We start from the raw sequence: 13,440 nt of genomic DNA, 5'->3' as shown, positions 1-13,440 counted from the left end.
CTACAAGTCGGGGTTAGATTGGGACCAAATCAGGCACCGAAACGCAAATAGCAAATAAACAGTGGGGTTGGTCGGTTGGTCGGTTGGTTCCCTAACCTTTACCCCAACAAATTAAGAAAAAAAACGCACTGATTTGTGAAGCTAGCGAGGACGGCGAATAACCCTCATGGTCCACCATCTTGTCCAGACTCGCGCCAGAGGGTGGAGTGCACTGTCGCTCGATGCCCCTGGCCACCGTTGGCGGATGCTTATCGCATGGCTCTATCGCGGGGCAAGAAGCCGGGCGGTGTTCAGGACCACAAACCCGGTCGGAGGGGGTAGCGGAATAAGAAAAGTGGTCCAGGATGGATAGGAATAGACCAAGGTGGGAGAAAGGAGAGAGGGGGAGAGAAGTCAAAAGGAGGGGTTAGAAGATAGAAAAGAAAGAAAGGTATAAAATCACAAGCGTTGTATAATCAAACGCGAGACGAAGCGATCGCGACTCGAAACGGTCAGTTGCAGCAGACGATTTGTCTCGGAGTTCAAGTTAGTCAAGTATGAAGTACTGGTTAGTTACTAAACCAGTACTAGACGAGCAAGTGTCCAGCAGCAAGGGGTTACTGCAGTACATTGGTGGCTTGTACCGAGTACACGGACAACGATGCGTTGGCACTGCATGCAGGAGTGAGGTGGACAGTCTAAACTGACTATTTGATTCGCTCGCCGCCCTCCTTGCCAGTTCTGCGGAGTCAGCTTCTGCTGTCCGCGCATGGATCGGAGTGTGACCAATCGTATGTGTGGAAAATCTTTCAGTGACTGATTTCAAGGTGGGGAAAGTTCGGAGGAGCTGGGTTGATTTGTACAGAGTTGAGATCGTGTCATATCTATCAGTTTTTCAGCTGTGCTTATTATGGAGAAAGAAAGTAGGCTTTTCATTTGCCTCCATTCTAAAACCTTGGGAAAGACCGGCAAACCATATCCACTAGACTAAGTTCTACATGCAGAATGACTCTGATCCTACTGCAGTAAAACAAAAAAGACGGATCATCCTGTCTTTCCATTGGTCCATGCCATACAAGTAGCCACAGTATATCTGTGATCAGACCAGAGTAGAACACCGGGACATCCACCTCGGATGCAGGAGATTTTAGTCTCCGAAAGGAAGAAAAGAAGAATAAAAGAAAAATGGGGAAAAAAGCAAAGTAAAAAAAATACCCAAGGTTAGGGCCTCTTCTGCTTACTCATAAATAGACATGACGGAAATGCTTCAGGACATCATCACCCAAACGCCAAGCTATAGTAAATGCAACATGGAAGTAAATCAGAACACCTAATCGTGCATAAACAGGTCACCGACAGACCCATTTCTTATCCACCTCTTTTTGGCCCACGCGCACCGCAACTTGATCCAGCGTGGCCTTCAGCGTGTCTTTCGAGACCTTGGGGAACCTGCATGTACAGTAACGAATTAGTATGAGGCCTTTAGATGGGAGGAGAATCTGGGAGTGACACGTACCGCTTCTTGAGAATCTCAATCACTCCGATCTTACTTAAATCACTACCCTCAACCACCTCTTTAAACTCTGACAACTGTTCAGGCGGGAATGGACGCTTGGCTTTGAAGGTCGGTGGTGGCGGGGGAGTGTACTGACAACCGCGGCTGCATCAGTACCAGGTTGCACCCGGAACACGTCAAGGGAACCACCCGGCTTCTGGGTGACCCGGCCCTTGGGCGCCTGGTCGGTCGCACGAGGCTTCTGCCAGTATGCAGTGGAGAACGGATCGATAGGGAACTTGACGGTGTCAGAGATTACTTCCATCCGGTACCCCTTGAGTTCCTCGTCGACGCCATCCGTTGCCCAGCGAATCCCGCTGCAGACAGGTTCAAGCTCGCCGACAATCAGACGCCGCTTGTTCTCTTTCAGCGCGTCGTCCTCGTCATCCAGGAATTCATCCATGTCATCTTCGCCTTCATCGCTGGCTTCTTCCTCTTCTTCAGAATCCAAGTCCTCGCCCTCTTCAGGTTCTTCCCATTCGGCCTCCGAATCATAGTCGTAGTCGGTTTCCGGTAGGCCGCGGCGGTATGGATTGCGAGCGACCTTGTGCGCCACAGCCTTTGGAATGGGACGAGTATATGTGCCTTGGTAAGCCGGACGGACATCTTCCCCAAACTTGAGCGACTTCATGGGGATATGGCTCAAGTCAGATTTGACTGATGCTGACGCGACATGTGGTTGGTTGGCCGCATCACTGAGGGTATGCATTCGTTGCAGGATTTCCTTGACGGAATGCGCTTGGCGGCCACAACGTCTTTGATATGGAATTAGATTGAAAATTTCAGTGGGACGAAAGGGTTGGTGTTCATAGGTGCCGTTCTGGAGATTTAGAGAAGCATCAATTCTGTTCTGAACATGGGCCAAGGCGTTGGTGTCACGCTCAAAGCGATGTGGAGGGGCCACGATGGTATGGGACTGTAAGAAGAAGTCCGGGAAAGCTTTGGCATAGTCAGACCCAAGTGGCTGAGAAGTTCCAATAATTGCGTTGTTGACGGGTGCAGCTTTCTGTGGTGATGAGATGTTCTTTGTCGGGGAAGCAGGGACTTGTGGTTTCGCGAAGAACGAATTGAGCTTAGGTTGCGCCTGTTTTTCAAAATTGTTCAAGTTAGTTATGTGGACAGTCAAGGTCATAAGAGCCATGGCATATCGTACCCTCTCTTTCTTAAGCTTGGCCTCCTCCTTTCGGCGCTTATCATCTTCTTTCGCAACCTCTTTAGCAGCCTTCTCCTCTTCTTTGGCCTTTTTCTTTTCTTCTCGTTCGGCTTCCCGTTTCTTCTTCTCGTCCTCCTTCAGGCGCTTCTCCTCTTCTCGCTCAGCATCTCGCTTTTTCTTCTCCTCTTCCCTAAGGCGCTTTTCCTCTTCTCGCTTCTTCTTCTCCTCTTCTTTTTTTGCCTTTTCTTCTAATCTTTGCTTGTCCTTAACCTCCTTGCTAGCGGGCGACAGCTTGCGCTTTTTGGCAGCAGTCATGTCAGACTTCACAGGTGACCCTTGATTTGGTTCCTCAGCAGTCGACGGAACAAATGTGGTTTCAATGGTCCGGGCAACGGGGGACTGGTCGGGGGTCTTAACAGGAATCACTACCTGTGGTGGCGGCTGAACAATAGTATGGTCTTTTTCATTTAATTCTGTTGCTTCCTTTTGTGGCCCCGAAATCGGGTCATGGTTTTCCTGGTTGTTCTCGGTGTAGTTTGTTAACGCCCGTTTAGGGCCCACAGATGGAAGCGTAGCACCGTCCACTTCATGAATAGATCTTTTGCGCGGGCTTCCAGGTGATGCGAAGGACGGAGGCGGCAATGGAGAGAGGCTCATTTTAGGGGAGTTCATCAGGGTTGCCGATGGGGTGTGGATCGTGTGACCCTAGAATTTCAAGTTGTGCCCTGGTAATAATGAACGTAGCTTTTAGGCGAAATCTATAATACCACGCTGAATTGATCGGACACAAAGGAAATCGGAAGGAACGTGAGTCGTATTCTGGGTGGTGTGGTGCTCCTCTCCAAAGGGAAGTGGACTGGCGGGTTGACAATGAACGCGTTTCAATCAACTCGCGTCCGCGTCCGATAAGGTACGTCACGTGTGGTCTTATGTAACATGTGGTGCCCAACATTAGAGATTCGATTCGTCTGAGCTGAGTATATGATCCTTTGAATGCTAGTAAAAAGGTGATTAAGCTTTCAGCTTTCCCCGAATGACATGGCTCCCAGTTTTGACACTTCAAAATCTACGATGTAGTACACGAACGTTGAAGAGTCAAAGCCCTAAAGGATTGCACGACATACAAAAGTAAATGCATGATAAGAATTAAGGTTACAATTAATATCTCTGATCATATTGGAGCTATAAGAAGTAATAAAAGCGGGAGAATACCGGATGCAAAGGTAAAGGCGCAAGCAGACAAGTCAAGCAGCCAGTCCTTCCACGTTTCCCACATTGGTACCCCAGCACGGAGAGGCTGGAACTGCAAGCGCCACAGAAACAGAGAGACAGAAATATTGACATGAGTTGCAACACTTGAGCAAACCATCAAGGCCTGCTGAGTGCAGTTAGACAGAAGTGTCAAGGGAGGAGGTATTATGTGCAGCGTTGCGGAGTAATAAAAAAATAGAAGGTCACTTCCGACGGTTGAAGATCATCAGAAAAGGAGGGGAAGGGGAAAGGAACAGCAAACAGATTAAAAGAGACGCTGCGTAATTGGCAAATGAAGAGGTCCAAGCATCCTAATCACTAAGATCAGGGTTTGCAACAAAGAGTCGCACATTGGTCATAGAAGTAGTCCGCTCGTCGACACTACCTCGTCGCCGTAGCTCATCGGCTTTGTGGACCTTCTGGCTTGATGCAACAGCTGCACTGGGAGCCTCCATGTCACCAACCAGGTCTTCCTGTTCGCTGCTATGTGATGTTGCAGCATCATCCTTGACAAGTGATGATAATCGGCTCTTCTCCTCCTCCTGCATCTCAGCGGGTGTGTTTTCAGAGACATCAGGCAGATCACTCTTCTCATTAGGCGGTGTGCTATTGCTTCCCATGGTGCCCTGCGTGCGCTGGTAACCGCTGGGGTACCGGTTGCTTCCAAGCGAGCTGCGGCCACTGCCAGTCCTGCGGTGAATGATACCACCCTCACTACTATGGGCATCGTCGTCGGCATCGCCGATCTCGTTTGCACTGAGTCGCACGGGAACCTTGGCGCCCACCAAATTCGATGGCGAGAAATCCAGTCCCGCCTTGCCTCCGTGCCGAATCTTTCCGCTAGAACCGCCTGAACGACCGGCGCCAGCGCCATGGACCTCAAGATATGCTCTCTTCTTGTCCCGCAGTGCTGCCTCGCGCATGCGAGCATCTTCTGATTGCGCCCGATCGCACCAGACGGTCGCTTTCTGCCGCCGCATCAGAGCCACATACCCTAGTTGCGAACTTGCCGAGCGGTTGGAGGCGCTTCGTCGGATATTTGGGTCTGTGTGCGGCATGTGGTTACCGGTTGATGTAGTCGACGTAGTGGTGCTGGAAAGCCGCCGTGAAGGTGGAAAAGCGGTTGGAGGAGGCATGGCATGGTGTGGAATTGCAGGAGGTGTTTGTTGGTAATGTTGGTGGGAGCCTGATCCGTAGGGGAGCACGTGGGAGGAAGTTGTGCGAGTGCGACTGTGGGTTGTTAAAGGCGCAGCTGAGTGAGGCACAAGATTTCTAGGGGCATCGTAGGGCTGGTACGGGTAGCCATGTTGGGCAGTGTGTATTGGTTTCCGGGGTGGGGGACCCTGGTGCATAGGCACTCGGAATTCGGTCATGTTGAGCGGATGCTTGACGAAGCAGACCTTTCACTTGGAACCGATTTATGAGGTAATCCAGTCTGTTCACCCGTTCGTATGAAAATCCTGTGGCGGAGATTTCGGAGAGGCGGGGGTAGGGTGAACAGAGTAGTTGCGCAGGCCACCTTCAGGCAGGAAGACGTGCTCTGGGCCTCCGATGCGCGCGGCTTACGGGTCAAGCAATCTGCGAGTTTCAGCGCCCACTTGCAGTGGTGCAGCAATATCGGCCTCGGGGGGTGTTTTGGAGCGGGGGCTGGTGATTGACGGTTTCAGGTTTTCCAACGCAGTAGCTAACTGGAAAGCTTTCAATTGCCAGAAACAATGGAAATTGTAATAGCAGGAGAGTTGAAAGAGTTTGGGGTGTGGATCGGTTTGGGAGGCGCACACGCGGCCAAGTTCGTCTAGTACCCAATTGGTACCTGGCCTTCCAGAAGGGTCCGGAGGGGTATGTAATATTCGGCGAGACGAAATAATTTGTAAGAGCACGAGAGCTTGCCTGCTGGACCTTTGTATAAGGGGAAGATGGGAGGAGTAGGGGGAGGGGGGAAGCAAAAGAGACTTTGGTCGGTTCCCTCAAGTAATGTGATTGGCCGATACGGCGGAACACGACGGGCTTGAAGTACTTGCGCAGCCAAAGTTGGCGGGTGGAGTACTTAGGTACGATACGCTCAGCCACTTGAGGCTGGTGTCTGAAAATTACGCTCGTTTCAACGAGGTTTCATTCACTCCGCCGCCTTACTGTAACCGTGACTTTCGTCTGATTTCCATAATTATATCTGACAGGAACACTGAGCTTCACAGATATCCTACTGGCTGGAGAAAAAGCAATCTACCTTTATTCCGGCTATCGCACGCTGGCATGGTCCTACTAACCGGATATCTCCTAGCGGTTCCTGTCTACCTCGTAAGCTGACTCAACTCTCGGGAGAACCGGTTTTCCTTCAACGGGAAATTGCTACAGTTGCAAGGATCAACCCCTATCTGATTATTGATCAAATTAAAGATGTGTTTGACGAGCCCGCGAATGACTAAATGTAACATGGCCATACTCGCGATACCCGACGTTATGCTCGCGAAGAATAATCGCTCGCTGTCGGAAGTGCTTAGTATGGTGGTACGAGTCGTGGACCTCGATGCTCTCCCATCCCACATAGACAATATAGGAAAGGTTCCCCTCAACAGGCTCCACCACCCACCCCCCGTTGCTCCTAAGCATCCAGGCACCGTGGAGACAATACTCGTCCATAGCGCCCACGTTTTCTCCCATCCAGCGGGGTCAGGGGTCAAATAAATAGCGGTTCCGCTCACCGGAGCCCCGTGCCCCAAACTCTTGGGGTTTGTCGAAAATTCCGAGATCATGGCATGACGCACGGTCAGTTCTGTGGCGCTGGAGACCCCGAGAGAAACCAGGTTTTCTATAATCTGCTGCCAATCAGGTGAGGTGAGGAGAGCATAATGTTGGTGTAGATTGTCTCGAGCTAGCTTTGTTTATCAGTTGCTTGCTCGGTTATCTTTGTCACAATCCTACCGATGTGGAGGTGCACATGTCCTTCCTCGACATGGCGTCCCCAATAAAGCCGGCGGAAACCAGCCCAGCTCTCCAGAATATCCAGAATCTGAGACCATGTCTGGCCCTCTTTTGTAGAGAGGTTGTCGATCTGAGCCGCCCCTTGGATGGGGAGGATGATCATCTGGGTGGGGACTGCAGAGCGCGCCATACTGAAGACTTAGGCTTATCAGCACTAAAACAAGGTTCTTTTTTCCCGCTCAACGTGAGCACTCAAGCTTTCTATATATTAAATTTGAGTACCGGTGTCACAATTTGCCGAGGGCCGGGGGTTGATCAGTGCGGCCAGTTCATAGTGCGGGGTATACCTTCCCCAGATATCTGCATGAAGAGTGATGGTTTGCTTGGCATCACATAGTCAGCGTACTTACTTTAATTCATGAGTGATAGAAACTAAGCATTCCGAGGGTTAAGCGAAGATGATCTACCTAGGTAGTTGTAACTCAAAATATGGACCCCAACAAATTTGAATCAATCCCTCGGCCAACCTGCCCGTCTATAAATGGATGTACGGTGAAAGATTGTCGATAGGTCCGGTGCCGTGTTGTGTGTCCAATTGTGGCAATTGCAATTGGACTAAATGTTCGTCGATTGTGGAAGCAGGAAAGATCCCAACTACCAACCTAACAAAATAAAGTCAATTAAATTTACACTTTGCTTAATGGTAGCCAGTTTGGAAAATTTTACTGATTTTTCTGGGCCTCCAATTTGGCGTCCTGTTGGGAATAGCTTTGTCCTACCATACGCTCTCCGGAAAGCCCTAATTAACAACCACCACGCGAACGTCCCATCCTAGCCAGTAATAACAAGGACAAAACAGGGGCATCTCCAGATCTTGGCTGTACAGGCAGTTTCTAAGAAGGAATTACAATGAGATATTATGTAATTTATCATCTCGCTGCTTTGATCTATGCCCGGCAGATACCTACTATGTGGCCAACGACCAAAGCAACCTGATATGGCAGTTGTCAGCGGCATCTTGACATGACACTCTGCTTTGAGCATAGCTGCCGGTAAGAATCAGCAGCCTCTGGGGCTATACTACTGGTCCCATGCACTACCTGGTAAGGATTCTGTAGCTTTTCATACAATTGAGATGTCCTATGTCTTCACCAATATTCCGTTCGATGATTCTGATATGCGGTGGACTACCGAAGACTATATGATCCAGTCTAAGAGGAATCGTTTCTCGGATTATAATTGAATTGGGAATCCCAATAGTGTTGATTCCAAGCAGTGGAAGTGGAAGCCAAGTAAGGAGAGCCACGAAACCATGTGGTTGGGAAATAGTTGGAGTACGGGGCATTGTTGGAAAATCGTCACATATGCCTTTGATTACACAATTCTTCTCGTATCAGACACCGTTTTATTTGGCTTCATCACCATGGCGAATAAATGCATATATTATTTTCTCATTGACTTGGACTAAATCAGGTAGAATGTGTTTAGTAGGGCTGGGAGCTGTAATTTACAGAACTCATAACAGAAAGTTACGAACTGCGCCACAATTCTCTCGCGTGGGTGGTACTCGGTGGATCCGGAATGGGAAATTTGTTAGTCGTGACGTCAGTATGTTTCAATGCTTCCACAATTCCATTGCAACAAGAATAAAATGTCAAAGTAGGAGCGTTCCTGGTGACGCATTGAGTAAGAAGGGCTCAGGTACAATTGGCCCCCGTGCGCCATAAAACAATGATTGACGATCCTTACCGCATCGAGCGACGACACATATCTGAACCAAAGAAAGGTCAAAAGGAAAACAGTCATATAAGCCAAAATTTAAGATGTATGTACAAAAAAAACTTGCCCCAGTCAAAGGATCTCCACTGCGGATCATGTCTCACAACTTGGCCCTGCCGTCCACGGAGACGATCGCGCCGTCTTCCCGAACAAGGAAATCCTTGTTTGGCTCCCATCCCATCCAAGCTCGAAGTGTCTCCTCACCCCCATCCCCAGGCGCAAGACCCCCACCAACCCAACCGCCTTGCTCCGCCGTAAATGGGACCGCAGGCGTTTTAGACAAATGAACAGCAGGCCGCTGATCATACCCAGCAGCCTCAAGCTCCTCCTGCTCCAAAACAGGAGTCGCACAGGCATCCGTACCATCAAAAACGGCTTCCCATTCAGCTCGCGTCTTCTCCTTAAAACGGCGCGTGAATAAGTCCCGCAAAGCAGGCCAATTATCGCGGTCTTCACGCGCGGGAAGCTTTTTCGGATCAAGATTTAACCCGCGTAGCAATGCTGCATAAAATTGCGGTTCTAATGCCCCGACGGCAAAATATTTGCCGGCGTCCTTGGTTTCGTATGTGTCGTAGTAGGGACATCCGCTATCAAGCAGGTTTTCGCCTCGGGCTTTATTCCAAGATGGCAAGTGGCGTGCTAGCCGTGGAAAGGTAGCTAGGTAGGCCGATCCATCTACCATGTTTGCTTCGACGACTTGTCCACGGCCTGTGCTTGTGCGGGCGATCAAGGCGAGAATGATACCCAGAAAGCACATTGCGCCGCCGCCGGCGAAATCGCCGAGGATGTTGCCCGGTGCGAAGGGCTTGTCTCCAGCTCGTCCTAGCATAGATAGGACACCTGATACGGCGATGTAGTTTATGTCATGGCCTGCCATGTCTTTATATTTGCCATCGCGTCGGAACCCGGTCATACGTGCGACAATGAGACGCGGGTTGTGTTTCAGGAGGACTTCTGTTGGGGACAGGCCGAGCCGTTCAAGGACACCGGGGCGGAATGGGTCGATTAGTACATCCGCGGATGTGAGAAGGCGGAGGAGAACATCTCGAGATTTCGAGTCGCGGAGATCTAGTGTAATTGAAGACTTGTGTCGGGTCAGTTGGTCACCACTGGCGGCTTTGGGTCGGTCGATGCGAAGGACGGAGGCGCCATAGTCGGCTAAAAGGAGACCGGCGAAAGGCCCTGGGGTAAGAGTGTCAGCGGTGAGGCTTTCCGGGTTGTGAGGTGAGAGAAGCTACCTGGCGCTAGACCCGCTAGCTCAATTACTCGAATGCCTTTTAGAGGTGGAGCAGCCATTTTAAATGTTTGCAGGCGGGCAAACGCCAGGGCTTGAAGCATTAAATAACGATGTTGTCGATCATCAGTTCCCCACAACCGAGGTCCGCTTAATGCGGGGAACCGAGCATGTATAAAGGCTATCTACGGCATTTTCCTAACTTCCTAATGCACATGTGTAAGATGAAACACTAGCTTTCTGTCTCTTGAATTATAAATTAGATAACTCGGTCGGCTTCAAACTGCCATAACACATTATACTTCAAATCTCCTAAACTAGAGCCAGTCACCTCAACGCATTGAGTTCATCAGCTTGAGACCGAATAAATTATACAGGACTATATGGCCTGAAAAGCCTAGTCTCCAAAAATCCGTTCTTGAGACCTCGTGTTGGTCACCATGTTCAAGAAACAGGTTCTGAGACAGGCTCGGCATGTTCAAACTCGGTCTTTACCTTCTCAGACTCGACGAGCTCTCCCTCGCCAAGAAGGGCATACAGCCCAATTTCTTGCTCAATGCGCAGTCTCGTACTCTCATCCTCTGCGGCAAAGCTCGTCGCGCCAAAGACTTCGTCCATCTCTTCCAATGTGCGACCGCGGGTCTCTGGAACAAGGAAATGCACATAAAGAGCACCAATCGTGGTCACAATACCAAAGAAAATAAATGCTCCGTAGGAAGTCTTCGAAATGAACTTGGAGGTTGAAATAGCGACAGCAAAGTTGTTAAGCTATATCGATGGTTTATTAGCCATGAAAGCAGTTTCTTGCAAAAGGAACAACTCACCCAGTTGGAACTTCCACCAACGGACACACCCTTCGCACGCATACTCAGAGGGAAGACTTCAGACACGACAATCCATGCACAGGGTCCTGAATTTTTTCATGTTGTTAGTACTCGATATACCGCAACCACAAAATGAGTAGCACATACCCCATGAGTAGGCGAAGTTAATGACATAGATCCACACAAATACCACAGCCGCCCAACCAGCGGCACGGTTGTCGCCCCAATTGCCGGTATAGCTTGCGATAATACCCGCAACAATGAAATGGCAGACAGCCATACCAATGGCACCGGTAATGAGGATCTTTTTACGACCGATTTTGTCGACCAATAACACTGCAGGGATTGTGGCAAGGAATTCGACAACGCCTACAACTCCAGTCGCAAGGAGACTTTCGGAGTTACCGGTGAATCCCATGTCCTCGAAAATGAAGGGCCTGAGTTGGTGAGTATTAGTGAGGTACCATAAAATCGTGGGTCAAACTTACGCATAGTAGTTGATCGCATTGATACCATTCCATTGTTGGAAAGTCATGACCATGCACTAAGTGAGTTAGCATATAAATGCATCACGCGAGCTGATGATCCTTACAGCAACCGAAAGTCTCTTGAATAGAGATTTGTTGGTGATAAGAGACTTGTAGTCGTTGAGCGCAATCATAAAGTTGCTCTTAGTGGACCCATCCTGCCACTGAGGATACTTCCGAGCCGATGTCTCCTTTTCAAACAAATAAAGAGCTTTAATTTCCAAGAACTCTACTCGGACCGTGATATCATCCTGCGAACAACCGCGGAGACGAGCCAAGGTGGTCAGGCACTCATCCTCACGACCTTTGTTCATCAAGTGACGTGGAGACTGTGGCATGAACAGGAGCATTCCAGCTGCCAGAACCAAAGCGGGTAGGATTTGGATGCAGATGGGAATTAGGTAGGCAGCATCAGATTGTCCCTCGCCAGTGCCGCCAATGAAGTTGGTACCGTAACCGAGCTTAAAGCATGTCAGTATTTTTTTACACAGGGAAATCTGGAGAATAGACTAACCCAGAAGCTGACCATGATTCCGAATGTGATGGATAATTGTTGGATGGCGACAAGTGAGCCACGGATCTCGGGTGGAGCCTATACATCGGAGTTAAAAAGACATGCCACCCAGCAGGAGAAGTATGACTGTGAAGCTTCCATACCAGTTCAGCGTTGTAAAGCGGTACAACCATACTCAAGCTACCAATTCCCAAACCGGTCACGAAACGGCCAGCGAAAATGTAGTTCTTGTTCTCAACGCAAGCTTGTACAATTACGCCCACGCAGAAGACTGCGACAGCGATGCACACTGTGGCGCGACGACCGGCCGCATCTGCAAGGTAGCCGTTGAATAGGGTGCCGACCCAAGCACCCAATTCTAGAACAGATGTCAAGAGACCTTGTCCAGTACCGGTTGTGGCAGCATATCCTTGAGTCTATAATGAGCAAAAGGAACTGTTAGTAATGCTATTTAAGTTCAGGTCAAGTTCAGCGGCTTACCTTGTTGATAAAAGATGTCATGGTCAAGACCTGAGCGAACATTCCCTGGTTGTCTGTTGACTCGTCAGCCTCTCGAACCAAGGTTGAATAAACCTTTTCCATTCAAACCCACATCCATAGACAAGGCCTCCAAGAGAAGCAAACAAGCCAATAGAAAAGGTCTTCTTGTTGCCAATGAGACCCTTGAACCCCGAAGGGCCGGCAATTGCAGCTCGCTTCTCCGACAGGTTATACGTTGGAGGCACAGCCTTTAGGGCTTCCACTGGGCCCGTTTTACTCTCCATTATGAGGACCGATACAGGGTTTCAACAGAATAGAAGTAGGCAGCGGCTAGGTAGGATGTATAGAACCAACTGCAAGATGCAATGGAAATGAGGCACACCCATGCCAGAATCTCGGGACCAATCGTCCTTTATAGTCTTCCTTCCATACGAAAAGCAAACGGTTGGTCCCAACAGACCACGAGGCGCGTTTGCTTTGACCCCCGGCCGAGTTAGCCGGATCTGTTTTACGGCGTCGTGTGTTACTTGGAAATGGAACTGGCACTATATCTGCCCAATGCGATCGAGTGGATCTTGCCCAACGACCGAATTAAATTTGATTATTAGCCCCTAAGGAGCTTAGCACTGGACTCAGGTAATATAAAATCACCTACAGCTATCCCCATACCCCATATCCCAGTTCAAGTTTCTTTTTTTTAAAGAAATTGGAACGTCAAAGAAATTTCAAAGTCAGCAAAACTCCCACTTTACGCCACCTATGAAATGGTCGGACACACGGATTGATGGCGGCCACTCTGTAAAGCTTGGTAACGCCGTAACCGTAAGCCCGAAGCGCCTACGGGATGTCAGACTATACATTATATCCGGGTTTCGGCCCCCCGGACACCTCCCCACAAACCCTCGAACCCCGCGAAAACATAATAACATGGCAGACTCGTCTAGTTTTTCACATGACTAGACCTTAATTGGAGCGGAAGGCCGAGCAGGAATTACGTGGTGACGCGTCCTCCCACGTGAACAGATTGGCTTACAAGGTAGAACCCCCATGTTTCTGGGGAGCGGTGGTTTGATATGTGGGGGATGGCGTGGAGAAGTAACCAGTAGAAAGCTCCCCATGTTTTAGCGTACGCCACGGATTGTGAGTAAAATGGCCGACTCGAGGTTGATTGCTTCGGCTTTTTTCAGCTGGCTCTTTTTTAGTTTGGTTTAGGTATAGCCCC

The 13,440-nt window shown here is 49.5% G+C and overlaps 5 protein-coding genes across 5 annotated transcripts; all 5 read right to left on the bottom strand.

The window, feature by feature from the left end:
- Positions 1 to 1,328: 1,328 nt before the first annotated feature.
- Positions 1,329 to 3,359, bottom strand: N7503_011220 (putative chromatin assembly factor 1 subunit A; the record flags this gene model as incomplete). The annotated part of the gene is made up of 4 exons (XM_057070766.1): positions 1,329 to 1,428; positions 1,496 to 1,569; positions 1,632 to 2,618; positions 2,688 to 3,359. 4 exons carry the CDS (start codon positions 3,357 to 3,359, stop codon positions 1,329 to 1,331), a joined length of 1,833 nt encoding a protein of 610 aa, XP_056917377.1.
- An 890-nt stretch (positions 3,360 to 4,249) lies between these two features.
- On the bottom strand, positions 4,250 to 5,311 carry N7503_011219 (uncharacterized protein; the record flags this gene model as incomplete). The annotated part of the gene is made up of 1 exon (XM_057070765.1): positions 4,250 to 5,311. The coding sequence occupies one exon, from the start codon at positions 5,309 to 5,311 to the stop codon at positions 4,250 to 4,252; it is 1,062 nt and encodes a 353-aa protein (XP_056917376.1).
- Positions 5,312 to 6,810: 1,499 nt separating this feature from the next.
- On the bottom strand, positions 6,811 to 7,050 carry N7503_011218 (uncharacterized protein; the record flags this gene model as incomplete). Its single annotated transcript, XM_057070764.1, has 1 exon — positions 6,811 to 7,050. One exon carries the CDS (start codon positions 7,048 to 7,050, stop codon positions 6,811 to 6,813), a length of 240 nt encoding a protein of 79 aa, XP_056917375.1.
- A 1,689-nt stretch (positions 7,051 to 8,739) lies between these two features.
- On the bottom strand, positions 8,740 to 9,935 carry N7503_011217 (CaiB/BaiF CoA transferase family protein; the record flags this gene model as incomplete). Its single annotated transcript, XM_057070763.1, has 2 exons — positions 8,740 to 9,821; positions 9,878 to 9,935. 2 exons carry the CDS (start codon positions 9,933 to 9,935, stop codon positions 8,740 to 8,742), a joined length of 1,140 nt encoding a protein of 379 aa, XP_056917374.1.
- A 382-nt stretch (positions 9,936 to 10,317) lies between these two features.
- N7503_011216 (uncharacterized protein) lies at positions 10,318 to 12,502 on the bottom strand (the record flags this gene model as incomplete). Its single annotated transcript, XM_057070762.1, has 9 exons — positions 10,318 to 10,641; positions 10,698 to 10,783; positions 10,845 to 11,134; positions 11,186 to 11,241; positions 11,290 to 11,685; positions 11,739 to 11,816; positions 11,882 to 12,154; positions 12,219 to 12,271; positions 12,331 to 12,502. 9 exons carry the CDS (start codon positions 12,500 to 12,502, stop codon positions 10,318 to 10,320), a joined length of 1,728 nt encoding a protein of 575 aa, XP_056917373.1.
- Between the last annotated feature and the right edge of the window lie 938 nt (positions 12,503 to 13,440).

Source organism: Penicillium pulvis (genome assembly GCF_028828015.1).
Source record: "Penicillium pulvis strain IBT 33274 chromosome Unknown scaffold_8_segment0_segment0, whole genome shotgun sequence".
Lineage (NCBI taxonomy): Eukaryota > Fungi > Ascomycota > Eurotiomycetes > Eurotiales > Aspergillaceae > Penicillium > Penicillium pulvis.
Note: the sequence above shows the minus strand (reverse complement) of the source record. Positions and strands in the feature narration are given on the sequence as shown.